The sequence below is a fragment of the Phyllostomus hastatus genome, unplaced genomic scaffold (genome assembly GCF_019186645.2).
Source record: "Phyllostomus hastatus isolate PE091 unplaced genomic scaffold, TTU_PhHast_1.1 phas_contig_198, whole genome shotgun sequence".
Classification (NCBI taxonomy): domain Eukaryota; kingdom Metazoa; phylum Chordata; class Mammalia; order Chiroptera; family Phyllostomidae; genus Phyllostomus; species Phyllostomus hastatus.
In genome coordinates, this window is record NW_025333715.1 from 718108 (window position 1) to 744671 (window position 26564).

General features: G+C 69.3%; 1 protein-coding gene across 4 annotated transcripts in view; it reads left to right on the plus strand.

The window, feature by feature from the left end:
• The window catches only part of BRD1 (bromodomain containing 1), a 34040-nt gene extending 8863 nt beyond the window's left edge, over positions 1 to 25177 (plus strand). The window contains exons 3-13 of one of the 4 annotated variants that reach the window (XM_045834913.1): positions 1298 to 1454; positions 5876 to 6007; positions 6309 to 6437; positions 7087 to 7399; positions 8444 to 8707; positions 13697 to 14194; positions 21427 to 21562; positions 21860 to 21987; positions 22912 to 23021; positions 23164 to 23318; positions 24090 to 25177. In XM_045834913.1, coding sequence (XP_045690869.1) covers positions 1298 to 1454; positions 5876 to 6007; positions 6309 to 6437; positions 7087 to 7399; positions 8444 to 8707; positions 13697 to 14194; positions 21427 to 21562; positions 21860 to 21987; positions 22912 to 23021; positions 23164 to 23318; positions 24090 to 24273 — 2206 coding nt within the window. In that variant the 3' untranslated portion in view covers positions 24274 to 25177. Of the gene's footprint in view, positions 1 to 1297; positions 1455 to 5875; positions 6008 to 6308; positions 6438 to 7086; positions 7400 to 8443; positions 8708 to 13696; positions 14195 to 21426; positions 21563 to 21859; positions 21988 to 22911; positions 23022 to 23163; positions 23319 to 24089 lie in introns of those variants that run through there. The other 3 variants (XM_045834914.1, XM_045834915.1, XR_006785230.1) reach the window with 3 other exon arrangements.
• Positions 25178 to 26564: the final 1387 nt, after the last annotated feature.

The following is a 26564-nucleotide window of genomic DNA, read 5'->3' on the forward strand; positions in this document are numbered from 1 at the left end:
CCTGCCGCTGAGGCCGTGTGGCTGGTCCTTTCAGTAGGCCCTTGGCCAAACACCGTGCTTTTGAAAGGTTAAAGCAGTGTTCTTCTGTGTGCAGGCCTGTGGCCCTCGGTCCAGGGCAGGCTCTGCATGCGCTTGACCTGGGGTCTGCATCGGCCTGCGGAGGCTCTTGGTTCGACAGGGCCACGTCTGCCCGGCCCCAGGGTCGGGCCGCTCAACAGGACTTGAGCCGTGTCCTGCCCCAGCAGGTGGTCCCAGGTCCCCGCACGGCCTGCTGGTCCGGGGGGGTGGGCAGCCGGGTGGGACGCGCCCTTCGGAGCTTGGCCCGGGGGGCACCCCGGCTCGGACAGTCTCCGAAAGGCCGTCGTGGGCTGGGCTCGGTCCGGGTGGCGGTGCCCGCACAGTTTGGCTCTCTGGTGGTTTTGTGGGGCTTTGGGTTCAGATTCTCTAAAGAGCCCAGTCTTAAGTTCACCGGTGCCCCCCTGCCCTGGCATTTTGTGGTGCACACTGAAGAATGCCTTCTTGCTGGATTCTGTGTTTCTGCCCTGTCTCCGTTTGGACTGCGGTCACGTTGCCTTCCAGTGTCCTCGTCACGCCAACTGACAAGCCGCTTTGTTTGAGCGGCGGGGTGGTGGTGGCCGGGGAAGAGGGGCTTCTGGTGGCGGAGAGGCCACTGCCCGACGATCTCACCGCTGCCCCCGCTTCCTGCAAGACTCTGTCTCGCAGTCCCCAAGAGGACGAGGTCTCTCGGGGGACTGGAAGATGCCCAGCGCCCCTTCGTGTCCAGCCCTGCCTCAGCCGCTGCTCCTCCCTCTAGCGAGCCCCGTTTGTCCCCTGGGAGGTGACCGAGTGGGACCGCTGTCCTTGAAGGACCACCCCTGCCGTGCGGCCGCGGCAGGGCCGCCCTCTCCTGACGCTGCCCGCAGCCCGTGTGCGTGGGGACCGCGTCCCCTGGAACGAGCTGAGGGAGCTCAGAGCTTCGGTGCTCCCCCACGGGGAGACCAGCATGGCTGCTTCTTGGGTGGTTGAACCGGGAGGTGCGCGTGAGCGGAGGAGAAAGGGTGACGCCTGTGGGCAGTGGGGGGTGGGCATTGCTGTGGCAGAACCGGGGACGGCGGGGGCGGCACCTGTGTGCCGCAGGGGAGGGGGAGCCGCGTGCGGTCTGTCCGGAGTGCACTGTCGTCGTCGTGCCCAGTCCCCATGGTGGGACCGTGGCGGTGCGCTGCGCTGAGGCTGAACGCTGAGTCTCCCTGTGCTCCAGACTCAACAGTTTCCCCACACGAGTCTCCCCGTGTCCCAGACTCAACAGGATCGCGAATCAGGTGTCCGTCCAGCGGAAGAAGCAGTTTGTGGAGAGAGCGCACAGCTACTGGCTGCTCAAGCGGCTGTCCCGCAACGGCGTGCCGCTGCTGAGGCGGCTCCAGTCCAGCCTGCAGTCCCAGAGGAGCTCGCAGCAGGTACGTGCCGCGCCCTCCAGCGTCGCTGCCGTCGGCCTGCGCCCCGGTGCTCCCGTCCGGGGGCCGGCCGGTCTGGCTCTGGCGGCGAGCGGGGACCCGCACGCCTCGTGGGCTGTTGGGCGGGGGGCGGCGCAGGTGCCTCTCACCTGCCTGTGTCCCTTGGTGTCCCTGCCGGTGGCTGCTGCTCCCCCCCCCCACGCTGCACATGTGGGGGCCTCCAGGGGAGGGGGAGGGGCTGCGGCGGGGCCTGCCGTGCGGGGTGGCGTCCTGGGAGGGGCGGGGGGAGGGCGAGGCCAGGTGCCTCGGCGCGGAGGGGTGGGCGTGTTGGGCGAGGGGTGGTGTGTTTTAGGGGCGTTTCTCTGCAGGCGGGCTCGGGCGGGGGGCGGGGGCGGGGTGAGTGGCAGGGCAGGGGTTTTGCTTTCCCAAAGATCGGCGTCAGAGCCTGCTCTGGGGGCAGGCGTGTCGGACAGAAGACGGGCAGGGCCCCCGCGCGCTGGTGCCGCGCGGACTCAGGCCGCGCTCCGTGGGAAACGGGCGGAAACAGGCCGCGCGAGCCCTCGCACTTGGGTGCCCGGTGTGGGTTCGCAGAGACGCCGGAGGCTGCAGAGCAGCTCTGGAGACGGGGTCCGGGAGAGTCAGCGGTGGGCCCTGTGGGCGCGGGGAGACGGGCGTCCGCTCTCCGCCCCGGGGTCTGGGCCCGCGCTGCCTGCACACTCTGCACCCGCCTCCCCGGGCGGGCGGAGGGGCCGGCGGGGGGGGGACGCGGCCGAGGACGGAGTCTGGTCCGCGGTCCCTCTGGGCCGCTTCTCGGCCCTCCTGGGCGCTCGGCGAGACTGTGCTTCGGGGCCTTGCCGCGGGCGTCCGTGCGGCCGCGCACCTCCGGTGCCCGAGTGGCTCTGCTGCTGCGGCTGCCGATTTGCCGGGCAGCCGAGTGGGGCCGGAGGTGGGGGGACGCTGTCACACACAGCGGGACGCGGTGCTCTCCGGGCGGGCAGGGGCGGGGCTCAGGGGCCTGCTGGTGTCTGGTGTGGGTTCCCCGATGGGGGCTGTCCGAGTGGTTGGGGGCCACTCGCGTTGCTCCTCTGCTGTGTTCTGGGGGCGGGCGCCCCTCCTGGGGGCACTCTGGCCTTCAGGTTGGGGCCGCTGAGCAGGAGCCTCTGTCCCCCACGGTGCCACCACCCCGCACAGGGCCACCACCCCGCACAAGGCCTGCCCCAGGAGAGAGGCCTGGACGGATGTTTCTGGCTTTCGGGCAGAACGGCGCCTTCTCGTCTGGCGCCGCCCCTCCTGAGTCCCGGTGAGTCCCAGGCGAGTATGTCCCTGGCCACCTGCGCGCCCCGGCCTGGGCGCTGATGTCAGTCTCAGGGCGTCCCTCGTCTTAACTTTTCCTAACTCTGTGGTGACAAAACAGGTCTTCCAAGTTTTTTCAAAACTGGGATTTGAATGTCTTCTTTTAAATTCCTTTAGAAACTGGTAGGATTTCTGGCCTCTGTGAGACGGGATGCACCCTGACCCTTCTCCAGCTCCAGGCCTGAGGGCGTGCTTCGTGGGGCCCCCTGCCCTGCGGAGCGGGTGACGACGAGGCCGTCTCCCCCACTTGGGGGTGCAGGGCCGGGTGCGGGTGTGCAGTGCCCCCGGTGCCCCCGGTCGTGCCCCGTGGGTTTGCGCGCACACATGGTCTGGGGCCGTGGCGGGGAACAGCGAGCTGTGGGGTCAGCCGGGGCCTTGGCTGCCCTGGACGTGCGTGGAAGGGCCAGCTCCTGGGCGGCCCTGCACGACCGCAGAGCGGCTGCTGCCCGGGCTCGGGCGGCCCTCCGTGGGGAGGGCCGCCTTCTGACCCCTTCATCCTGGAAGGGTTGGCTGTGGAGGGGGGATCAGCGTGGTGTGATTTTAGTGTTTTTTGAAACTTTAAAGACACTGATGTTAGAGTTAAATTTAACTCATTTGTCCGTGTTCCTGGGTGCCCACCCTGAGCCCGGCCCAGGAAGAAGTCAGGTGCAGCCTTTCTCTCCTGCGCCCGACTTTCCGGGCGGGCGGAGGGGCGGGCGGGCGGGTGGACAGACAGGGCTAGGTGGCCTGAGGGCGGGCGGAGCATCTCGGGTGCGGGCGGCTGGGGCCCTGCACCGCAGGCCGCAGTGCCGGGGGAGGGAGGCTGCTGCTCCTGTGGTCGGCTCGGAGCTCCCCGAGGCCTCACCTGGCCACCCCCTCCTGGGGCTCCGGCATCAGGCTCTGCAGTGGGAGCCGGTCCCCTGAGAACCGACTCGAGGGGTGGGGACCCTGTGGCCACGTGCCATGCAGCGGCCTGGGTCGTGGGTGGATGGGTTGAGGACTCGGCGGGCCGGCCCGCCCTTCCCGCCGGTGTGGGGGCCGTGCCCTCTCCCCGGCAGTGGGCGCCCCTCGGGGGTGGAGTGGGAGTTGGCGCGATGTCAGTCACGGTCTTCTCGAGTTCTCCTCTCATGGCTTCCCGGGGGTGGCACCGCTGCCTCTCCCCCTGCCGCCGCCTTCCGGGGGCGGCTTTACCTGGGGCACGCAGACCGCTGAGGAGCAGGGTCAGGAAACCGGGGCCTCTTGGGCGAGTGGGGCTGCCAGCGCACCGGGGCCTTGTCCCCCGGGGCTGTCGGTGCGGGGCGTGTGGGCTCCGCCCGCACCGGCTGCTGCGCGGCCCCCAGAGGCTCGCAGGCAGCGTGGTGCCCGAGTCCACCTCTATGTGTGCGTCCTGGCCGGGTCCACACGGCCGACGTCGCCGTGGACTCCCTTTCGATGCCCGAGGGTTTTTCTTTCAATTTGTTGGTTTTTGTTTTAAAGAGAAATATTGACTTGTTCATTTATCCACACGTTCATTGGTTGATTCTTTCTTGTGTCCTGACCAGGAATTGAACCTGTGACCTTGGTGTATCGGGACACTGCTCTAACCAGCTGAGGTGCCCGGCCAAGGCGATGCCTGAGAGTTTGAAAGAACGTTGTTAGCTTGGTTGTTTGGTCGGTGGGTGCCGAGGGCCCCCGTTTTGGCCCCTGCACCCTGGTCCTGGGATTGGAGCACCCAAGCCTGGTCCTCCTCCCGCGTGGGCCCCTGGGTGTGCTCGCTGCAGCTCACTGTGGAGAGCAGGACCCGCTCTCCAGGCAGAGCCCTCTCCTCCCCTGCAGGTGTTCGCACTGGGGGCACGGGGGCCGGACCTCGAGGGCAGGGCGTCAGGGTCTGCAGGGCCTCCCGGGTCAGCCCCTTCTGGATGGGGCCGGGCGGGGCGTCCGGCGGGGGCGGGGGTGTGCCTGCGGGGGGGCGTGTTCTGGGGGCCGGTGCTGGGCGACCGGCTGAGCCGTAGGTCGTGTGCTCCAGGAGAGGGAGGAAAGGCGCCTGAGTGGGGCCCTCCTGTGGTCTGGGGAGACACGCACATGCGCCTGGGGTGGGGTCGGGGTGTCCTGGGTGGCTGTGGTCACAGCCACAGCAGGGACAGATGGGAGCGTCTTAGTGGAGCGTGGTTTTGGGAGGAGCCGAGGGGTCGTCCCAGCGGTGTCCTTCGCTGCCTGTGCTGGGTCTGACCTGGGGGCCGGGGTCGGGCGGAGGGCCGGCCTCCAGCGGGCTGGGCCCGAGGGGTGGGCCCAGCTCCGGGCACTTGTCCTCTGCGGGGCGGCGTCGGGGCCGGGCGGCAGAAGGTGGGCCCGGGAGTGGGGCCGCGGATGGCCAGCTGCTGGGAGAGCTGGACGGCCACCACGCGGGCCTGCGGGGACCCCGGGCACACTCCGGGGGGCGGGGCCGTGGGGAGCCGGGCCGTGGGGAGCCGGAGAGGGCGGGCGCTGCCTCCGTGGGGACCCGGAGCGCCTCTGGGGGTCGTTCCCTGTGCTGGGGTGGCCCGTCAGGCTGCCGGGGACTTCTGGGGTGGTTCTGTGGGGGCTCTCTGTCACTGGGGTTGGAGGCGCCTCGGGCGGGCCTCGTGTGGCCCTGTCACCCTGTCTGGCCGCTGCCGCCGCCGGTCTCTGGGACTCGACACCAGCAGCAGCGCTTGGTGTGGGGTTTGGGGTCGAGATGCAGGTGCAGAGGGGCAGGCGGCGTGGCCGAGCGCAGACCCACTCGTGTGGGCTTGGCCTGTGGCCGGGACCGCCTGGCCTGGGTGGTCCCTGTGGTTCGGTTCTTCCTGGGCTGCTGCCGTGTCCTCAGGGTGCGCGAGGGGGGCCCCGGCCGCTTCCTGCGGTCCCCACAGGCCCTTCCGCTCTTGGGTCTTCAGAGCCCCTGGCCTCCCGCCCCTGGGGCCCCTGGTGCGCCGTGGAGTGCGGAGTCCGCCCGGCCCCGTCCCGCCTCTGCTCTGCTGCCCACCCCGCATGCGGCCCGGGGCCCCGGGGACGCAGGGGCCCCTGCCCCCCGCCGCCTGGGCGCTCGCCAGGAGGGCGTCGAGGCCGACTCGCCGGCCTGTCGTGCGTTCCCGCAGAGAGGAAGCGACGAGGAGGTGCAGGCGGCCAAGGAGAAGCTGAAGTACTGGCAGCGGCTGCGGCACGACCTGGAGCGCGCGCGCCTGCTGGTCGAGCTGCTGCGCAAGCGCGAGAAGCTCAAACGGGAGCAGGTGAGGCCCCGCGTGGGGCTGCGGGCTGCGGGCCGCGGGCCTCGGCCCGGCTGCTCCTGGGCCGTCCCGGTGCCCGGGGTGCGGACAGCCGTGCGGAAGGGGGCTCTGAGGCCCCGAAGGGCGCGGGGGCGGTGCAGGGTCAGGAGTGCAGCGGGGCACGGGGCCAGGGGAGGCGGGAGCCGGGCAGCACCCGGGGGTGGGGGTGTGTGGGGGGGCTCCGTGTGGGAGGCGGCAGGAGGTCGGGGTCTGGGGGGGCAGGGCCGCCCCGCGAGCGTCTGCGCTGAGCGCCGCTGTCCCCCAGGTGAAGGTGGAGCAGCTGGCGCTGGAGCTGCGGCTGACGCCACTCACGGTGCTGCTGCGCTCCGTGCTGGACCAGCTGCAGGACAAGGACCCGGCGCGCATATTCGCGCGGCCCGTGAGCCTGAAGGAGGTGGGTGTGCGTCCCGCTCACTGCCCGCGGAGCGCCTGTGCTCACTTCGCCTGTTCTTCGTTGTTGCGTTGGGTGTTTCCAGGAGTTCCACTCACTTTTGGAGGGAGGGGGAGGGAGGGAGAAAAAGAGGAGGAGAAACAGTGACGTGTGAAAGGACATCAGTTGGTGGCCTCTCGCCCGCCCCCAGGACCTGGGGACCTGGCCCGCAACCCAGGCGTGTGCCCCGACTGGGAATCGAACCGGCGGCCTTTCAGTTCACAGGCCGGTGCTCAGGCCACTGAGCCGCGCTGGCGAGGGCTCGCCTGTGTCTTAAATGGTGGAAGCGGTGCCTCTTGTGCTAGAGCGTGAGAAGCGAGGCAGGGGGAGTCCTGCTCAGAGAGGCCCGCTCTGCAGGTCGGGGGGTGGGGGCCTGGCAGCGGTCGCTCTGGCTCCAAGGAGGGGGCTGGTGTCCGCAGGGCCCACGGGGACGCAGGGGTAGGTCTGGTCTGTCTCTGCGCCGCCACCGGCTGGTGTGCGGGAGCCGCCTTTGCTGTGCGTGCACGTGTGCGGGGGAGGCCGTCGTGTGTGGTGCGTGCATCCGCCCTCCGGAGCGGCGGGGAGCCGCCGCCGCCTGTGTCTGAGTGCTCTGCCCGCCCTCCCCCGGCGCCAGGTGCCCGACTACCTGGACCACATCAAACAGCCCATGGACTTCGCCACGATGAGGAAGCGCTTGGAAGCCCAAGGGTACCGAAGCCTCCTGGAGTTCGAGGAGGACTTCGACCTCATCGTGGACAACTGCATGAGGTACAACGCCAAGGACACGGTGTTCTACAGAGCCGCGGTGCGGCTGCGCGACCAGGGCGGCGTCGTGCTGCGGCAGGCCCGGCGCCAGGCGGACAGCATTGGATTCGAGGAGGCCTCAGGGATGCACTTGCCGGAGCGGCCCGCCCCGGCGCCTCGGCGGCCCTTCTCCTGGGAGGACGGTAAGTGCCCAGCCGGCCGGGAGGCCTGGGATGCAACCCCTGCGTGGGTCAGGCTCCCCCGCAGCCTCGTGAGGGGGGGAGGGAGGGAGGGAGGGAGGGAGGGAGGGAGGGAGGGAGGGAAGAGGCCAAGTTCACTCCAGCAGCCACCTCTCACCCGGCAGCCCCGGTGGCGTGCCCTCGGCGTGGGCGTCACTGGCGGTACTTTCCGTCGGGTTTGTTTTCTCTTTGCCCCTGCTGTGCGCTTGGCACTCACAGCACCGCCGGTCAGACCAGCCGTGTTTCGGGTGCCCCGTGCCCCCTGCGGGGCAGCTCAGGCCTGCTCGATGCAGCCTGGGAAGCGGTGTCGTCGGGGACCCGCGCCCGGGGCGGGCCTTGGCGGTGGCCGAGGGCGCCGTGTGTCCGGGGCAGAGATGAGCACATGCCCCGGTCGGCCTGCACTCCTGGTCCCCACGCCCTGTCCTGGCCGCCCGGCCGCCTTCCCAGCGCCACGCTCCTGCCGCCGCCGGACTTCCTGGCGATGGGAGCGTAGTCTGTGCTGACAATTTCAGTGTTTTGCTGAGATTGAAACTTAGGGATTTTTGTGGTCAGTTAGCCTGAAATTCAGAATCACCTGTGAGTTCCGCAGTCCACGTAGTTATCAAGTCCTGTAACAACCTGGGTCTGGAGACTCGGGCTCAGGGGCTGGTTGTGATGCCCTGCGGTCCCGGCTTGGGCCCTGGCGTGAGGCGGCGTGGTGGCCTTGCGTGGGCCCTCCTGTCCGCGGGAGTGCTCGTGTGTGCCCCGGGGCACCGTCCCCGCCTCTGCGCCTGCCCCCCACCTCGTGGCCCTGGCCGGCTGTGGGTCTTCACACCCTCGGGTGGAAAGCACGTCTCCCTGCGGCAGCAGCCTGCCTGGGCTTCGAGGGGGCGGGGGGGGGGCCATCATGTGGCTGAGCAAAGGGTCTCGGCCAAGGGCGATTTAGGGGCGGTGGGAGCGGGAAGGTTTTCTGACCTCGCAAGGCAGCGTGGCACTCAGAACTGACGGATGCGTGTCGTCTGCCTTCAGTGGACAGGCTGCTGAACCCGGCTAGCAGGGCCCACATGGCCCTGGAGGAGCAGCTGCGGGAGCTGCTGGATAAGCTGGACCTCACCTGCTCCATGAAGTCCAGCGGGTCGAGGAGCAAGCGGGCCAAGCTGCTGAAGAAGGAGATCGCGCTCGTCCGGCACAAACTGAGCCAGCAGCACGGCCAGCCCCCCCCGCCCGCGGGGTCAGGTACTGGAGGCTCGGCCGAGGACGGTGCTCCACGGGGGCAGGAGGCGGGGGAGGAAGGTAAGCACAGCGCCGTCGCCCTCTCGGTCTCCCCGCGGCCCGGGTCCCTGCGGCTGTGCCCCGACCCGCCGGGCACCCTGTGCCCCTGCGGCCGTGCCGCCACACGGTGCTGGGTCTCCAGCGGTGCCGAGGCGAGGGCTCAGAGGGAGATCTCCTTTCTCAGCCGGGTCCCGAGGGACCGTGGAAACAGCACGGAGTGACCTGACTCGGCCACCCGGCGGGGTCGGAGGGCGGGGTGGTGGCCGTGTGCGTCTGCGTCCTTGCGCGGAGGGAGGGCCCCTCAGGGCGCCCGAGGGCTCCAGCAGCAGGTTCTCGAGGGCTGCTGGGTGCTGCCCTCCCTTCCGTGCTCTGGTGGTGTCTGCCGGGGGCGGCAGCGTGGGCAGCGGGGCCGGTGCAGCCTGTGTCGGGCCCCGGAGACAGCCACGCCTCGGCCGCACGCCGGCACTTCCCGTGCGCAGCGTCGGGAGCACACGTCTGGGAGCAGAGCGGGGGCAGCGGGCGTGTTCTGTGGGCGGAAAGCACATGGCGGGGCAGAGCACCCGCGTCTGGGAGGCGGGCTCAGCTGGGAGTCTCAGTGGATGGAGCGGGTGGGACTTGCCCGAAAACCCTTCCCTTCTCTTCTTCGCCCTTTTTCTAACTCGAGTGTCAGCGCCGTTCAGCTCCACAGAGTACTGGGTTGGCCAAAAGGCCCACGTGGTTTGTTTTGGTAAAGTAAAGACGTGTTTTTACTTTTCACCAATCACCGGATTGGTTTGGGTATTTGGAGTACGTCGGCCGGCTCCCGTGTGGTGGAACGCCGTGTTTTCTCGAGAACGGCTCCATCCGACCGCTGTCCGCTGCGGCTGGTCTGCCCGGCCGGAGCGCCGCCCAGTGGGAAGTCTCCAGCGCGAGACTGCGCAAAGAAACCCCTTCCGGCACGTTCCGTCAGCCACAGCGCCTTCTCCACACACCGCACACACCTTTTTTGTGTTTGTTGCGTTTCTACGTTTCTTGAAATAGCAAAGCATAATGTGCTGGAAGTGTTTGGTGTTTTCTTCCAATTTCAATGTTATTACAGTGGCTACACAAAAATTCACCAAGTTTGATGATCTGTTTTCTTAAATGCACTGCTGATATGACAGCTGTTGTGATACAACCTAACGAAACTGTTTCAAATGGAATTCTAGACGGTTAAGCAGTACTAGAGCCGTCTTATGGTGAAAACCAAATGAACTTTTTGGACAGCCCAGTAAGAAGGGGAGAGACTCCTGCCACGACCAACAGCGTTTGGGTTCAGGATCTTCACGCTTTTAAGCGGCAGCACACGTGCAGACTCCTGCGGCTCGCGTCCTAGGAAGCGCTTTGCCGCCGAGAGTGGGTGGTCTGCGGCGTCCCGGCCCGCCCCCCCGCGGGCCCTGTGGGGCGCCTCTCCTGTGCCCGGGGCAGGAGAGCGAGGCCCTGGGGCGCCTCCCTTCAGCAGCGGCCCCCGTGCACAGGCTCAGAGGGTCCGGAGGCCTGCCCTCCTCTCGTGCCGGTTTCCGGTCCGGTGACCTCTGGTCCGGTGACCTGCCGGCTTAGGCTCCCGTAGCGAGAGGTGCGGGCTCCAGGGCTCCCCCCTCGGGCGCTAGGAGTGGTGGTTGGTTCCAGGGCAGAAGCAGCTCCGTAACCCCCAGTCGGCTCCGGGACGCAGGAGCAGCCTCAGTGTTCAGCGCCCTCCCTGCCCGCGGGGCTTGGTGCTCGTGTGCACTTGCTCTCGGGGCCTCTGGCCGTCGGCCGGACCCCCTGTTGTGCCTCGTGGGTCCTCGCAGGCCAAGGCGGCCCTGTATTGCCAGGCCTGCTGCAGCCCTGGGGGCCGAGTGCCATGAGACCCCGCGGGACCTGTGGGGGGTAGGGTCCGTGCTGGGCACCGGCCGCCCTCCCAGCCGGTGTCGTCCGTCCCCCCCGCCCCCGTCCCCGCCCAGGCTGTCGCTCGGCCGGGGCTCTGCTTCTCCCCCGGGACAGCCGAGCTCATCCCAGCCCTTGTCCTGGAGACGGGGCGGGGAACGGAGGCTCCTTGGTGCCAGCCCCCCCCGTGGCTGTGGCCCCACGTTCCCAGGGGCTCCGTGGGAGGGCGGGAGAACGTCAGGCCTGTGGAGTCGCCTTGGTCCGAAGGAAGGGAGGTCCCCAGGGGCATTCCTCTGGTTGAGTCCCTGGGCAGGAGGGGCCGGCCGGCAGCAGGCCAGCCCCCATGGTCCAGCTTGCGTCTGGGGCTGGTGCTCGGCTGCTGCCTCGGCCGAGTCGGGGGCGCGGCCTGGCTTGGAGCTGTTTCTCGAGGTGGCGGTAGAGCGGGGTGGGGCGTAGTCGGGGCTGGAGGTGGCGGGCCATCGCACCGGGTCTGAGGGCAGCCCCGTGTGCCGCCAGCCGCTGGCAGAGGCCGGATTTCCCCCTCCTCCCAGGGTTCAGTTTCTTTGGCTGCCGGGCGCCGGACGGCGAGGGCCGTGGCTTTGAGAGAGCGGCGAGCTGTGGGCTGTGGGGCCGGGGTGTCGTCCCCGCGTCCCTGAGGGGGCTCTTGCTTCTAGTTGTGGGGTAGGGAGCCCGCTCTGCTGTTCGGGCGAGCCCCCAGGACTGACCGGAGCCTCCCGGGGGGGCCGGCTTGTTCGGTGCAGCCCATGGTGGGCACGGGCGGGGCCCTGCCGCGGGGCTGGAGGACTCCTGCGTTGGGGGGGTGCGTGTGCGGGCGTGGGGTGGGGGTGGGGGTGCGGTGTTGACGGGGTGATGGGCGAGCAGGCGTGTGAAGAGTTGTCCAGCTGTAGCTGCACAGGCGTCAGCACCCGGGACAGCGGCCGGGCCCCGAGAGCAGTTGCCTCATCAGACCAGGCGCCCCGGGGTGCAGCCCTGCGGCCGGTACGTGTTCCGCTGCGTGGGGTTGGGATGCTGATTTTCACGCCTGTGACTTCCCGTCGCAGAGAGTCGAGAGGAAGCCCGTCGAGCTGTGGCTCCTCGCACGGTTAAGTTGCGTGTGGTGTCTGGTGCACGGCAGACCCTCTGCCTCGTGGGTGCGCGTCTGGTGAGGGTTCTACCCCCGCGGGGCAGGGCCCGGCTCCGTCGGCGGGCTGGGCCGCTGGGCCCAGTGCTGCGGCCGTGGGGCTCGCGCGGGGGCACCGGGGCGGCCTCCGGTGGGCGGTCACTGGCCCGCCCCTCAGTGCCTTGGAAGTCTGTGTGTGGGCCGCCCCTGGGTGGGCGCCCGCGACCGCAGAGCAGGGCCGGGGGCTGAGCCCAGGCGGCGGGCAGCCTGCGGCTGCGCGTGGTCCCTTTGTGTCCAGGGTGGGGCCCCTGGGAGGAGGGTGGAAGGGGGCTGAGTGTGAGAGTGGGTGAGGGTGGGGTGGTCCGGGCCTCCTGTGCACGGCCAGGCACACGGGCGCCTGCAGGGCCCTGGGGCTGAGGCTGCCTTTGAGTAGGGGGTGGGCTGGAGGTGGCCAGTGGGGGGACCTGGCTGTGTGGTGGGGGAGCCCAGCCGGGGGGAGCGGCCACTCGGGGGCGGGAGGGGTTCTGCAGGCCACCTGGCCGGGACCAGGGCGGACCCCGCAGGTGCCGCAGCGGCCCTTCTGGTGGGGAGGTCAGGAGGGGTGTTCCGTGAGGCCCCGTGGGGCGGGCTGGGGGAGGGAGGAGAGGCCGCAGTGGAGCTGCCACCCATGGGGCGTGTCAGGGCCCGGGGGCGCGTGGGCAGGAGGACCCGTGCCACGGGACCCTGCACGCCCTCCTGTCCGCGTGTGCGGTGCCCCTGGGCGCCTCGTGCCCGCCAGTGCCGCACGTCTGCCGGTGACTGGAGCGGCGGTGGGAAGGGTTTCCTCACCAGAGAGCGTGTCCCTGTGGCTGGGGGTTTGGTGCGCCTCGTCGGCGCCCCCTGGTGTCCGGGTCCGGTGGGCGAGGGTGCCCCGGCAGCCCCCGTGTCTGAGGAGTGGCGTCTCCTGTGACAGCGCTTGGCCCCTCGCTGCCTGGTCGCCGCTGAGGCGGGGCCCCGACGGCCGTGGGGCGGCCCCTGAGGGCGGGGGCCTGGCCCTGGCTGTCGGAGCGTCGGTGGCTCCCGGCAGTCTGGGTCCCCCCGGGCTCCGAGGTCCCGTGGACCAACAGGTGATGCAGGTTTCCATCTTCAGTGAACTCGGGGCTCAGGTGGGCACACGACACCTTGCGGGTGGTTTGGGGTGTTCGCAGGTTCAGTGCAGCAAACACCACCTGGACAGCAGACGCCACTCGGGGTCGTGTGAGCAGTGGCCGTGGGCTGTGGGTTGCGTGTGCGGCCCCCGTGGGTCCTGCTCCCAGAGAAGCCAAGTGCGCGGCCCGGCCCCGCGGGGCCTGCCCCCCAGGCCCGCCTCCGGCAGGGCCGCCTCCCAGGCGCCGGCCAGAGCTGCGCCCCACGGCGCCGTCAGGCAGCTTGTTTCCATGTCGGGAGTTCTGATGGCCCTTTAAAAGGAGATTAAAATAGCTTTCTTCTAAAGGCTGCATTTATTTTTAAAGTCAGATTTGAAAAAAGAGCCTAAGTTGTAGCATTTCAGAACGTGGCGTAGAAAACAGTGTGTTCTGAGAACTGAGTGGGCGGTCTCTCCTGCTTCCCCTAAAAACCAGTCACAGCCGCTCGGCACGGCCTGCCGTGGGTGCCCGCTTGGGAAACCTCGGTCGGGAGCAAGGGGTCCGTGCTGCTGCCGTGCGCCGAGCTCTGGCCGCGCGGCCAGGCAGGGTGGGGGCGCCCGGTTAGACCCTTAGGTGTGTGTGCCGCCCCCCCCCCAGGTAAGTGGGCCGTGGGCCGCAGCGGGCGTCACGCCCTCGCGTGGCGAGCCTCACGGCGCGAGTGTGGGTGCCCCCTGCGGTCGGCACCCGAGACCCGCCGGCCCTCAGCGCCCGCAGACTTGGTGTGTGATGCTGTGTGTCCTTAACTGAGTTCGTATTTTGGTGGAGTTCACATTTGTAGTAAGTTTTATAGTAGACTTTATAATTACCAGTTTTCAAAAATCACTTTATTTATAATTTTTTCAGGAGATAAATCTCCCCCTAAACTTGAACCATCAGATGCATTACCTCTTCCTTCAAACTCGGAGACTAATTCAGAGCCACCAACCCTCAGACCAGTAGAACTCAACCCAGAGCAGAGTAAACTTTCCAAAAGAGTCACATTTGGTGACGGGTCACGTAGCGCCTGCTCTCAGGGCGCACTGGTGCTCGGACGCCCGGCAGAGCCCTCCCTCGCCTGTAGTGGCGGTGCGCCGGCGGCGGCGGCCTCCGCGGTGGCGGAGCCAGCGAGCGATGTAAACAGACGCACTTCTGTTCTCTTCTGCAAATCGAAAAGTGTAAGCCCCCCAAAGTCCGCCAAGAACACTGAAACCCGGCCAACTTCTCCTCAGCTAGGGACCAAAACCTTTTTGTCTGTAGTCCTTCCGAGGTTGGAGACTCTTCTGCAGCCAAGAAAAAGGTCGCGGAGCACCTGCGGCGACGCCGAGGTGGAGGAGGGGTCCCCGGGAAAGCGCCTGGACACAGGTAAATGCCGCGTCGCTGCGCCTTCTCCCCCGGGGTCCGAGGGCTCGGTCGTCGGGGGGTGCCGCCCTGCGGCGGTCTCGGTTCGGCGTGTGCGCACGGTTTGCTTGGTTTCCAGACGAGAAGACGGCTCGTTGTTTTTGAAAAGCCCTCCCTCGCAGGGCTGAGGGGTGCTGTCTCGGGGTGGCCGCTGCCACGGCGGACGTGGTGTGGGCGGTCCCGCCCGTCCTTCCCCCGAGTTCGTGCACGGCCGGGGGCCTCGAGTCGCTCACGTGGCGTGCGGGGCGCACGCAGACACTTGTGGGGTGTGGGGCAGGCGGGGTCTGGCTCCTGGAGCCCCCCGGAGGGACGTGCGGTGGGGTGGCGCCGGGTGGCTCTGGCCCGCGGTGAGCCGGGGCGCTGTCTTCCTGAGGGGGGCGTGGGCCCCGGCCGGCGCGGACTTTCTGATGCTCTGCCACCGTCCTGTGTGGCTTCGTTAGCGCGTGGGGTTACTGTGTGCTGCTGGGACGGCACGTGGAAGTGTTTCCCGTTCACTGGTGAGCTTCCGTGGCCTGAGTTAGTCTGAGTGGCCGACAGCGTCTCCGCGGGGCCCCGGGGCCGAGCTGGACCGGGGGCATGAGCTGCTCTGCAGCCCGGCCTGCTGGGGGTCGGAGCGTGCTTGTCCCGTGGGCTCTCGGGCCAGAGCCCGCTCCGTGTTCTGTGCTGGTCCGCCTGCCACGCCCCGACCCGGGTGTCTTTCTGTGTGGCCGCCCTCGGCGCAGCCGTGAGGAAGCGAGGCTGCGCGGCGGCGAGCGTGTCTGTGTCCTGTTGCGCCGGCAGGGGTGGGGATGGTGCTGGCGGGCGCCCACGCCCGGCTGGCCCCCGCCGTCGCTGGAGTGACTCGCGGAGGGGGCCACAGGCGCTCACTTCACCGTGTGGGAGCTCGCCCGCACGCGGCTGGTCCGGTCTGCAGACCCCGTCTGCCGTGCCCCCTCGTGTCCTGACGGCTGAGGTCGAGGTGGCGTTCTCGACGCGCGGGAACCGTCGAGTCCGAGAGGCCCAGAGCCCCTCCTGTGCTCCGCGGGACGCCGCGGGCGAGCGAGCTGCTCGCCGCGGGCTCAGGCCCTCCCCTAGCCGTGGCCTGTCCTGGGCAGGCGCCTGCCGCCCCCTCCGCGGTTTTCCCAGTTGTCCCGCAGTTGGCGTGTGGGGGGAGGCCCCACGGGTTGTGGGCCCACTGGGCAGCAGCCCCGGCGCAGGGCCCTGTGGGTTGGGGGCCCCGCCGTGAGAAGCTGGTGTCCCCGCAGTGGCCTTCCCCTGACCCTCCGGGCTCCGCTCGAGCCTCGGACTGTCGGCGGGGTCCCTGCCCGTCCGCGTCCGAGGGGAGGGCCGGCCCCGGCGTCAGTGGCCTCGGAGGAGCGTCTGTGTGCGGCGGCCCTGGCTGAGACACGGGTCTCTGCTTTCTTGTTCCAGAGTGGCCGTGGCGTCAGTGGGTGCATGGGGAGGCCGCACGCTCCCGCGTGACCGGGAGCCTCCGTGGCTCGCAGGCAGAGCACTGCCGACCTTGCCTGCCCGCCTGGGCCCCGGCTCCCTGCCCCTGGACCTCGTGCTCCGAGCTGCAGCCTCGCAGTCTGGACTTGGACGCTCCGGGCCCTGGACCGTCGTCCCCTCGCGTGGCCGCGTGCTTGCTGGCCTTGCGGGGTTCTCTGGTCCCCGCCAGGCTGCAGGGCTCCCGGGTCCGAGGGAGCGCGGCGCGCCCGCTCCGAGGCGCCCGCGGGGAGGTGGGCACTGCCTCTCGGCCTTGCGGGGACCACGCACCCCACCGCGTGCAGGGCCACGTCCGCGGAGCCGCGCTGGGCCCCAGCGTCTGTCCTCGGTGACCGCGCACGAGCCAGCGGAGACCCGTCGGCCGGGATCTCTGTGCTCCTCCTCCCCTCCCGTGTCCTCGCGCATGGTGGGGCCTGTGCCGGGAGGGCCTCTCCCGCGCCCTTGGCTGTGCAGGGCGGGGCCCGTCTGCCGCCGTCCTCGGTCAGACTGGGCGGCCCCCCTGCTGGTCCCGGTCCCGTCCTAACGCCGGCTCGCTGGCGGGCCCGCCCTGGGCGGGAGCGCTGCCTGGGGGGCCGTGTGGGGACGCAGACCGCCGCGCCCCGGGTTTCACGTGGTTCTCTGGATGATGTCGGAGCATCGGTCCGGCCGCCTCCAGACCAGCACCGGCCCGCGGAGACCTGTCCCTCTGCGAGCCAGAGCCGGGGCCCCGGAGGGCCCGCCTGGCAGCCGCCTGTGGGCCGGCGTGAGCCTCGGTCCGCCGAGCGGCTCTGAGCGGCTCCCGCGTCCCCAGAGGACTCGGTGGCGGTTCCCTTGGCCGGCGCAGGATGGGCCGGCCGCGCCCTCGCGCTCCACAGGACACGGAGGCCCTCGGCTGTAGCACCTGGGCCCCAGGGCCCTTCTCGCCACCGCCCCGTGCAGTTCCCTCTCCCCCTCCGCCCCGGGCGGCCCCGAGGGGCGGCCACAGGGGCGTGGGTCTGTGCCTCTGGCCACTGCCAGGGCGGGAGAGCCCAGCGAGGGCGGCCTTGGCCTGGCCAGGCCTTTGGGGGCAGAGGAGGTCTCGCCTTTGCTTTCGTCTCCGACGAAGTCCTCGCGGCCCTCGGAGGGTCTGGGCGGGCGTGGCAGCCTCGGGGCTGCGGGGGGTGCAGCTGCCGTGCCGGGGGACGTGGGCCCGCCTGTCTGCTGGGGCCCTGTCTCGCGCTCTCGGTGCCCTGGCCCGACCTGAACGCAGGGCGCCCCTCCTGCCGCGGCAGTTGCTGCCGCGGGGCCCTGGCCGAGGGACGCCTGCCGCTCCGGGGGGCTCTCGGCCCACCTCTCCGCGGGCCCGCGGGCCAGCCCGGCCGGGGTCCGTTCACGTCCTCGAGGGCCGGGGCTGCAGCGCGTGGGTGGGGCGTGCACGGGGAGCGCAGTGGGGGGCGTGACGGGGACCGGTGCTGGGGGCACTTCGCACGTGACCCGGGAGAGCTGCGTGGGGGCTGCTCGCCACCCTGGCGTGTGTCCTCCCTGCTCGCAGGAAACCGGGAGGGAAAGGTGCTCGCCCCCGTCGCCTAGGGGGAGGCCTCCCGCGTCTCAGCCTGAAAGCCTTCGTGTCCCCCGGGAGCCTGGCTGTAGGTTGCCGTCCCCCAGCACGCCATCTGCTGGTGGGTGTCGGAAGCGCGGCCTTGCTCTGTGTTTTGGTGCCGGGTCTTCTCTGCCCCGGGGCCGCACGGGGCCGCCCCTGCCCGGGAGGGGTTGCGGGGGCCGGGGGGGCGCCTGCCCTTCCTCGTCCTCCCCCCAGGCCCCCGCTCTGGCTGCTCCCGAGTGCATCCCTGTCCCGGGTGGGGAGACCCGCCCGTCACTGCTGTGCAGAGGCTTTCTGGCCCAGACCAGCCTGCTTCCGCTCCGCCCGGGGAGGCGGCGTCACTCCGCCAGAGGGAGTCGTGGCGTCGCGGCGGAGGTCCCAGGGCGCTGGGTGCGGCGTGCGGCCGTCGCTGCGCTTCACGCTGCAGAGCGGGGCGTGGTGGCTCGTGTCCTCGGTGCCGGACTTTGTCCCAGGGTGCGTCTGGGTCAGCTTCAGGCCCGGGGCCACCCGGGTCTTCTCCTGAGGGCGCAGGCAGGGGCCTTGCAGCCTCGCTGGGGCTGGGTGGGCCTGCTCGCGCCCCAGTGACTGGGGCCCCCTCTCTCAGACCTGGCCTCGCACCCAGGGTGCCGTCTGTCCGTCTGTCTGTCCGGGCGGGCTGTCCTGGCTTGGCGGGCTGAGGGGAGGGCCGCCCTGCTCCTGGGGGTCCTGGTGGCCCGATGGCACCTTCTGCCCCCCCCTCCCCCCCAGAACTCGAGCTGGAGGGCCCCGAGGGGAGGTGCGGCCATTCCCGTGCTTTGCTTCCCCCCCCCCCCGGGGATAAGGGTCGCACAGTGCCGGCTGTGTCCCGTGCACCAGCTGGGCCGTCTTTTCCAGCGTCGTTTGGTCACCGCTCACAAATGTCTGGCTACAAAATGAGCGTCGCACCCTGATAGTGTGTGTTGCTGCTTATAAATATTAGTTTTAACGTAGCAGCAGTGAGTTCTTCTTGGAGGTGCCCATGGTGTGAAGCCGGCGGCGGAGCACGGTGTCTGGTGGATCCGTGCGGGGAAACACGCCGCCTGGGCCGCTCGCTGGGGCCGCACCGGGCGCTGGCCGTCCCCGTCCGTGAAGCCCGAGCCGCCGTCCCCGAGAAGACACGGCGGAGTGCACAGGCAGCAGAACGCGCCCCGTGGCCGTGTCAGTGGCGTCCGTGTCCCGGTGCGCGCAGAAACCACGCTCCCGCTGCACCGCGGTGGGTGGCGCGTTCAGTAGCGTCATGTCGGAGAACGGGGGGCGCACCTTAATTCAAAAACACTTTGTTGCAAAAAGTGCTGACCGCCGTCTGAGCAAGCTGTCGTCTTCCGCCGGCGAAGGGCCGTGTCTCGGTGCGGCTGGTCGCTGCCGGCCAGGGTGGTGGGAAGGGGGGGGGCTGTGCCGTTCTCGAGGTGCGACGGCAGTGACTCTCCCACGTCAGCTGCCGCCTCCTCCCCCCGGGAACGGCCTGTCTGCGGCAGCCACGTGGCCTCGGGCCCCAGACCCCTGCTGCCCGGTCGCCTGCGCTGGTGCGGCGTCCTGATCCTTCGATGCCAGGGCACCGTCTTCACAGCGTCTCCGCCGGGAGGGAGGGGACTCCATCTCGAGCCGCCCCTCCCTGCTCACCCGTGAGCACCTCCTCCTCCGCTCACGTCTGTCACAAGACCGTAGCGATCCGGCCCCGTCTTCGGGCGCCACTCCCAGCTGCAGCGCTCCTGCTGCTTTCTCTGCGCCCGAGCTCCTCCCCACGGAAGTCGTGACTCCCTCAAAGCCAGCCCAGGGCGCTGGAATCACCTCCTTCCAAACTCTTGTTACCGTTTCGACCGCTTCCCACGAATCGCTCATGTTCTTGATGGCACCTAGAACGGTGAGTGCTTTTCAGCTGATTTCGCCCCGATCCATCCGAGGAATCACTGTGGCAGCTAAGGTTTACGAAATGTATTTCTTAAACAATAAGACTGGAAAGTCAGAGTGAGTCCGTGATCCACGAGCTACGGAAAGGCGGGAAAGCAGCGCTCCCTCTTGTCCGTCTCCGTGAGCGAGCCCTTGGGTGACCGGGTGTGCGGTCCGAGAGCGTGCCCTTTGGGAGGAGCCCTCTCTTCCGAGCAGCAGCAGGTCTGCACCGCTGGGCTCCTGTCACTCCGAAAACCGTCCTGGGCCCAGGCGAGCTGTCACCCAGGCTCTGGTGTCCGTCGGCAGAGCAGGGGCAGAGCGGGTGTCCCGGCTGCACGAGCCCCTCACAGGAGAGCCGGCCTGTCCCTGGAGCCCCTCACAGGAGAGCCGGCCTGTCCCCGGAGCCCCTCACAGGAGAGCCGGCCTGTCCCCAATGCCGCCGCGAAGCCAGCAGGGGCTTCCCCGCCCCAGCTTTGAACGTCCTGGGCGGCGACCTCTTCCAACGCGAGGCTGTTCGTCTGCACTAGGGGGCTGTTTGGAAGCGGGTCGAGGAGCGTAGCCGCCCTCAGCGGCATCTCAGTGAACCTTCTGGACACCTTGCTGCGGCTCCCAGCCCAGCGCCCGCTGCCTCTCGGGCACGTGCCTGTTGTGGAGACGGCTTCTCTCCCCGGGCCTCGCCCGCCAGCCTCCGCCGGCTTCCGGCGTTCCTCCCACGGCCTCCCCGCCTCCCAGCCTTCGCAGAACCGGGGAGAGTGGGGCCTTGCTCTGGAGTGGGCTCCGGCTCAAGGGAATGTGTGTCTGGTTTGATCTTCCGCCCGGACCGCCAGACCCGCCTCCCTCTCAGCAGTACGGCTGTTTACCTTCTGGTCACTCGCGCGGTCACTGCAGTAGCACTTCTGGTTTCCTTCGAGAACCTCTCCTCAGCTCTCGCGACTTGGCTGTTTGCTGCAGGAGGCCTGGCTTCAGTCTTATCTCGGCTTCGCACTCGCCTTCCTCACCGCACCATCGTCCCTCCTCACCGGACCATTGTCCCTAGCTTCTGATCTAAAGTGAGAACCCTGCGACTCCCTTCCACTTGACCGCTGGAGGCCGAGGCGGGGCGTTCGCTGGCCTGGTTTCAATACTGTTGTGTCTCCGGGGACCGACCAGGAGGCCCGCGGGGCGGGGGGGGGGGATGGCGGGTCGGTGGGGCAGTGAGAACGCGTCACATCTACCCCCGAAGTTCACCGTCTTCTGTGGGCACAGTTTGGGGAGCCCCAAAGCAGTTACAGTAGTAACGCCGACCAAGGCCACCGGTCACAGGTCACCGTGACAGTGAGAGAGCAGGGACGAGGGTGGAGACCCTGGGAGAAGGACCCTGAGCACAGGCGGTTGGGACTGTGGTGCCGGGAGGGTGGCTCGGGCCCCGGGCTGCACAGCCCTTCAGCGCGTGCGCACGCACGCGGGGTCCGCCCGGCGTGGTCGGACGGGCTGGCCTGTGACCTGACCACCTGCTGTGACGCTTTTAAAAAATGTACTTTTAATTTTTTAAGCATGAAGGAGATTCTTTTTCGAACGAGGAAACAGTAGGCACTGTCCTTCCGGAGTCGCGTGGGAGGGGGCGGGGCGGGGCCGGGCCCCAGCGGCTGTGGCCGCGTGTGGCAGGGGCCGGGCCAGCCAGGCGCTGCTCCTGGTCACCGACGCGAGGCAGGCTCTCGGGGCGGGGGGGCGGGCGGGGCGGTCAGGGGCTCGGTTCTGAGGTCGGCCTGGCCCTCGGCCCCCCCCCGAGGCAGGCCCGCACCCGGGGTCTGTGGCGGCGTGTTTCAGAGTGGCGTGGAAGCTCGCCGGTCCCTCCCGTCGGGGAGGAGGTTTCTCCTGGGCTGTTCCTGGGGGCTCTGGGCGGCCGCGCTCCTCAGGGAGGGGCCTCTTGCGGACGTGGCTGGTCCCCGGCGTGCGCAGGCTGCCCGCGTGTGGTTCCGTCCCCCCGGGGGCGGGCAGCTGTGCCCTGTGTTTGCCTTGGTGGAGGCTGTGGGACACCTCCCGGAGACGGGGCTTCTCCGAACTGGTTTGACCGAGCTCCACGGTGACGGGTCACCCTAGTGTCACGGCGCCAGTGCGGTGTCTCCTGCGCCGTGAGCGCCGTGCTGGGGGCGGGGGTGGGGCGAGAGGCACGCGATGGGCACGCGTGCTGCGTGGCGGCTCCCGCCCGCGGGGCTGTGCCGGGGCTGCCGGCCGTGGCGGCGGAGCTCAGCGTCCTTGTCTCTCGCAGGTCTCACCAACGGCTTCGGGGGCGTGAGGAGTGAGCAGGAGCCGGGCGGCGGCCCCGCGAGGAAAGCCGCGCCGCGGCGCCGCTGCGCCTCCGAGTCCAGCATCTCCTCCAGCAGCAGCCCGCTGTGCGGCGCCAGGTGGGCCCCTCCGCGCGCCCCGCGGGGTGTCGTGCGCGTGACACGCTCCCGTCTCCTGGGGCTTCACTGGAAACGGGGAATCACAACTGCACGGAAATGCCGTGTTTAAACCCGTAGTTAACGTGTGATTTGTCTCTTTCTCATGAAGGCTCGCCTCTGTGGGAAGGGCGGCGAGCCGCGCCCGGGCTCCCCGCCTGGAGGAGGCTGCCGAGGGCCCGGGCCCCGCGTCCCGGGTTGGTGGGCGCGACCGCCCCCGGAGGGCCGCCCTCTGACGCAGCTCTGCTTCCCCCCTGGCAGCTTTAACGCCCCCAAGTGCGGCCGCGGCAAGCCGGCCCTGGTGCGCAGGCACACGCTGGAGGACCGCAGCGAGCTGATCTCCTGCATCGAGAACGGGAACTACGCCAAGGCGGCCAGGATCGCGGCTGGTGAGTGCGTGGGGGCCCCCGTGGACGCCGTGCCGTCCTTGCCCCTCAGGGGGGACTCGGTGGCTGTGCCCCGGCCGCCCTCCTGGGGGTGGTGCTGGCTGCAGCGCAGGGTGGGAGGCCGAGGTGCTGGGCCGCAGACGGGTCTGCAGGCCAGGTCCGTGCAGCCAGCCCCGGGCCGCCGTGGCGGGGGAGGAGGTTTCATCCGGCAGCCTGTGTGGTGCGGAGCGCTGAGCCCCCGCTGGTTTCTGGGCGGGAGACGCCGTGGAGGCTGCTGGCGTTGGTTTAGGCCAACCCACGATTTGCAGCCGGCTAGGAGACGGCGAATAGGTGTGGGGGCGGGGAGTGTTCCCCAGCTCTCAGCACCTGGGGGAGGCCCTGGGTCCGGGGGCACAGCCAGGGGGAGCCTGAGCGGCAGCCCGGGCTGCGTGGAGAGGCGGCTGGGCACGGGGAGGGACCTCGGTTGCCGGGGTGCGGGCCTGGGCTTCCGGGGGGCTCTGAGGGGCGAGGCTGCCTGCTGGTGGGGTGTGAGGAGGGGTGAGCAGGTGGGGGGCCAGGGCTGCAGTTTTGGATTTGGGGTGTTGGTTGCAGAGATGCCCTGGGGCCCTTTAGAGGTTGGGACCGGGGCGGAGGTGCGAGAGAGGTCGGGCCCCGGAGGGGCAGCGGTGGGGAACCTGGAGGTTGGAGGCCCTTGGGCGGGGGCGGGGTGCGAGGAAGCCTGGGTGGGGCCGCAGGGGACCCGGGGAGGGAGGGTGCAAGGACCTCAGCCGCCCTCAGGCCAGGGGTCATAGGTGCACTGCGGCCCTCCTGTTCGGGGATCGGGGGCTGCTGCCTGGGGGTGAGCGTGCCCTCGGGGCGGCCTCACGCGCGCCGCACGCCCCGCTGCCCTCCAGGTGACTCACTGCTCTGTCCGCCCTCCTTCTGCAGAAGTGGGGCAGAGCAGCATGTGGATGTCGACGGACGCCGCCGCCTCTGCCCTGGAGCCTCTGAAGGTGGTGTGGGCCAAGTGCAGCGGCTACCCCTCGTACCCCGCCCTGGTGAGTCCCCGCGCGGGGGGGGGGCGGGGGGGGCGTGTCGGGGCAGCTGCACCCGCACCGCCGCCCGCCCAGCCGGGGCCCCGCACGTCCTGCCGGGCCGCGCTCAGGTGGGACCGCCCCCGCCCCCTCTCTCCCTCGGCAGATCATCGACCCCAAGATGCCGCGGGTGCCCGGCCACCACAACGGGGTCACCATCCCGGCCCCGCCGCTGGACGTGCTGAAGATCGGCGAGCACATGCAGACCAAAGCCGACGAGAGGCTGTTCCTCGTCCTCTTCTTCGACAACAAGCGGAGCTGGTGAGTGTGCGCGCGGGCGGCGGGCGGGCGGGCGGCGCACCTGCGCCCGGGCTCCTGGGGACCGTGAGGCGCGGGCGGGGCCCGGCCTCCTCAGGGTGGGGACTGGCGCCGAATCGGCCAGGTCTCCGCCCCAGCAGCGCTGTCTCCCTCTTGCCTGGGCACTGGGGACTGTCTGTTGCTCACCTGGATGGCCCACCCAGTCCCATGGGCCCCAGTCAGCCCCTGACCCTGGCGCCCTGCGGAGTGTGGGGAGGGTGAGCTGGCTGGCCGCCCCAGTGGCAGCAGCCCGCCCCAGCACCTCTCGGGGTCACCGCTCCCGGTGCTGGCCTGGAGCCCCTGCAGGCCCCGGGCGGCTTCGTGCGCCTGGTGTGGCGCCTGCTGGGGCGTGGGGGGGGGGGGAGGGGCAGGGCTGCCGCACGGGCCCCTGCCGGCGTTGGCTCGTGTGGCTGGATGGGGTCTGTGCCCCACGCTGCTGGCCTTTGGGGCCGCTCGGGAAGGGCTCGGGGTGCTGACGGGGCCTCCTGGACAGTGGCCCCCGGACTCACGGGGGAGAGGAGGGGCCCCCTGGTTTCGGGCTTGCAGAGGTGCGGCGGGCGGGCCGGGCCGTGCGTCTGCCCCGCCGTCCCCAGGCCGGCCAGGGCCACCTCTCCGCCGCCCTGGGCCCCACAGAGCCCCGTGTCCCCGGGGGTGGGGGCTGTCGGGTCGGGACGTGAGCGCGAGCGGGCGGCGTGGGGGCAACATCACTGTTGCCATCTCCTCTCTCTCCGACAGGCAGTGGCTCCCCAAGTCCAAGATGGTGCCTCTGGGGATCGACGAGACGATAGACAAGCTGAAAATGATGGAGGGCAGGAACTCCAGCATCCGGAAGGCCGTGCGGGTCGCCTTCGACCGAGCCATGAACCACCTGAGCCGCGTGCACGGCGAGCCGGCCAGCGACCTCAGCGACATCGACTGAGGCCAGGCCGCCCCGCCCCGCCCAGTGCCCGCCCGCGCCCGCCCTGACGCGCCCCGAGGTCTAGGTGCAGTGTGCTCGCTCCCGGCCCGGGCGCGGGCGCTCGCGTCCGAGTTCTCTGTGAGGCCGCCCGTCTGCGCCCCCTGCTGGCGGCTCCCCCTGCTGCTGGCGGCGTGGCCCCCGGGCGGGACAGGTCTCGGCAGAGGGGGCGCCCGCATCCCTTTCTTCGATCCATAGCTTTTTTTTTAAAGACTTTTGAATGTTTAATAATTTTGTAAATCACACTCTTTGCACAGAGTACCAGTTATTTAATAAGACGGGATGTAAATTTACAGTGATAAATGTGTATTTTAAGAGAGAAAACGCATTATTTTGATGGTACTTTGTGGAAAGGGGGATAAACTCCTGCCGTGCCCACCGCCTGCAGACCACCAAAAACACTCCGCCCCCCGGGCGGGCGGCGCCCCCCGCCCCGGCCTCCTCCGCCTGCCGCGCCCGCCGCCCACGGGCGCCCCCGCGCGGGTTATTTATTGTAGAAAGTGTATTCATGTGCTTTATAATGAAAAATAAATTTGCGAAAGTATATTGATATGCATTTTTATACAGGCACATAAGCAGCGGCCTGCCAGGGGGCGGGCCGCGTCGGTGGCTGTGGGGACGACGGGCGTGTTCGGTTTTGTAACTCGTGCTCCTGTTTACACGGGGGGCCTTTCTGTGACTTGCTTGGGGTTAGGACACTTTGGTAGCAATAGGAACTTTGGATACATTTTGTATGGTACCTGTGATGTACATAGAATTAGTACTTTATTTTTATTTTTCAGAGGTAAAGCATTATGTTAGGGGAAAAGGTAGGGTGGGTTTCCAAAATTGCATTTTTTTATATTAAAAAATAAAGTCAAGACTTGGACGGTGTGGCCATTTCATTCCTACGTCCCGGAGGGCAGCCCGGGGCCGCCCGGTCCCTCAGCCGGTCCCCGCCGGGGCCGGGGCCCGCCCGCACCGCAGCCGTGTCGCGGGGCGGCAGTATTTATTGCTTCAGCGAGTCCTACTTTTATTTCAAACGGGTGGTTTGAGATTTCTTATTTATTTTTTTGCTTTTTCAGTCTCAGTTGTTTGTAACGTCTCCACGGAAACTTGAAAATAAACGTCTTCCTTCGATAGTTCCGTCCCGTGTCCCACAGACGCTTCTCTCTGCCGCGGCCCCTCTGGATGGCCCGCCGGCGGGCGTGCCGCGGCCGTGCTCGGAGCCCCGGGCGGAGGCCAGTGCGCCCGCTCCGCTCCGCAGGAGGGCGCTGTTGGGGGGGTCTCCGCACAGTGGAGGGTGGCGCTTGCAGCTTTTGGGTGGCATCAGCGGGGCCGAATCTCGCCCCTGCGGGAGGGCGGCGGGCCTGGGGCAGGCCGCAGAGGCGGCCTGGGCGTCTGTCCGGGGCTCCAGGCGAGCACTGGGCGGCTGGTCTCGGGAGGGCCTGTTGTCTTTGGGGGGGGGGCGGGGGGCTGTGCACCGTGCGGGCCCAGCTGTGGGGGCACTTCCCCTGCTCCCCACCTGCGCCCACGGGTGTCCCCGCCTGACCCCCGGCACAGGCCGGCCCTCGGCATCTGGCGGATGCAGCTGACACTTCCCCTCGCAGGTTGGGTGAGGGGGGTGAGGGGGGGTGAGGGCGGGGACCCGTGTTCCGGGGGTCGGCTTTGGCTCTGGGCGGTGCGCAGCGCCGGGGCGCCCAGCCTTCACCCGGGTCGCAGGCCCTGTGTGGGTCTGGGCCGGGTCGTCCCGGGGGGCTCTGGGGGCCCCGTGCCCTGCAGAGCCAGGGGTCCTCCTGGACGGCAGGGGCCCTGGGAGGCCGCCGGCCCACCCGCCTGCGGCCGCTGCAGAGGGAGCGGGTCCTACCTCGGGGCCGCAGGAGAGGAGTGAGCGGCAGCTCCCGTCAAAGGTGCGTCACCTCGTGAAGAACCAGCTGCACAGGCGGCCTGGCTGCTGTGCTCGACCGCCGCCCTGCGGGCAGCTCCGTGGCGGCCTCTGCCGGCTGCCCGTGAGGCTGGCGTTTGAAACCAGACGCTGCTGCTCCGCAGAGAGCATTGCATTTGGCCTTCACAAGCGGTGCACACCGAGACGTTGAAAGGGATAAGATCCATCATTGTTCCGAGACGCCGCCGGTGGCTTGTGAGACTCAGTCGTGATCCTCAGGGTTGAGGGGCTGACCCTGGATCTTTCCTGTGGATTCGGGGGAAAATGCAGAGCTCAGAGGCACCCCCCGGGGCGGCTGCCCAGCTGCCGAGGCTGTGACCGACACTCCTGC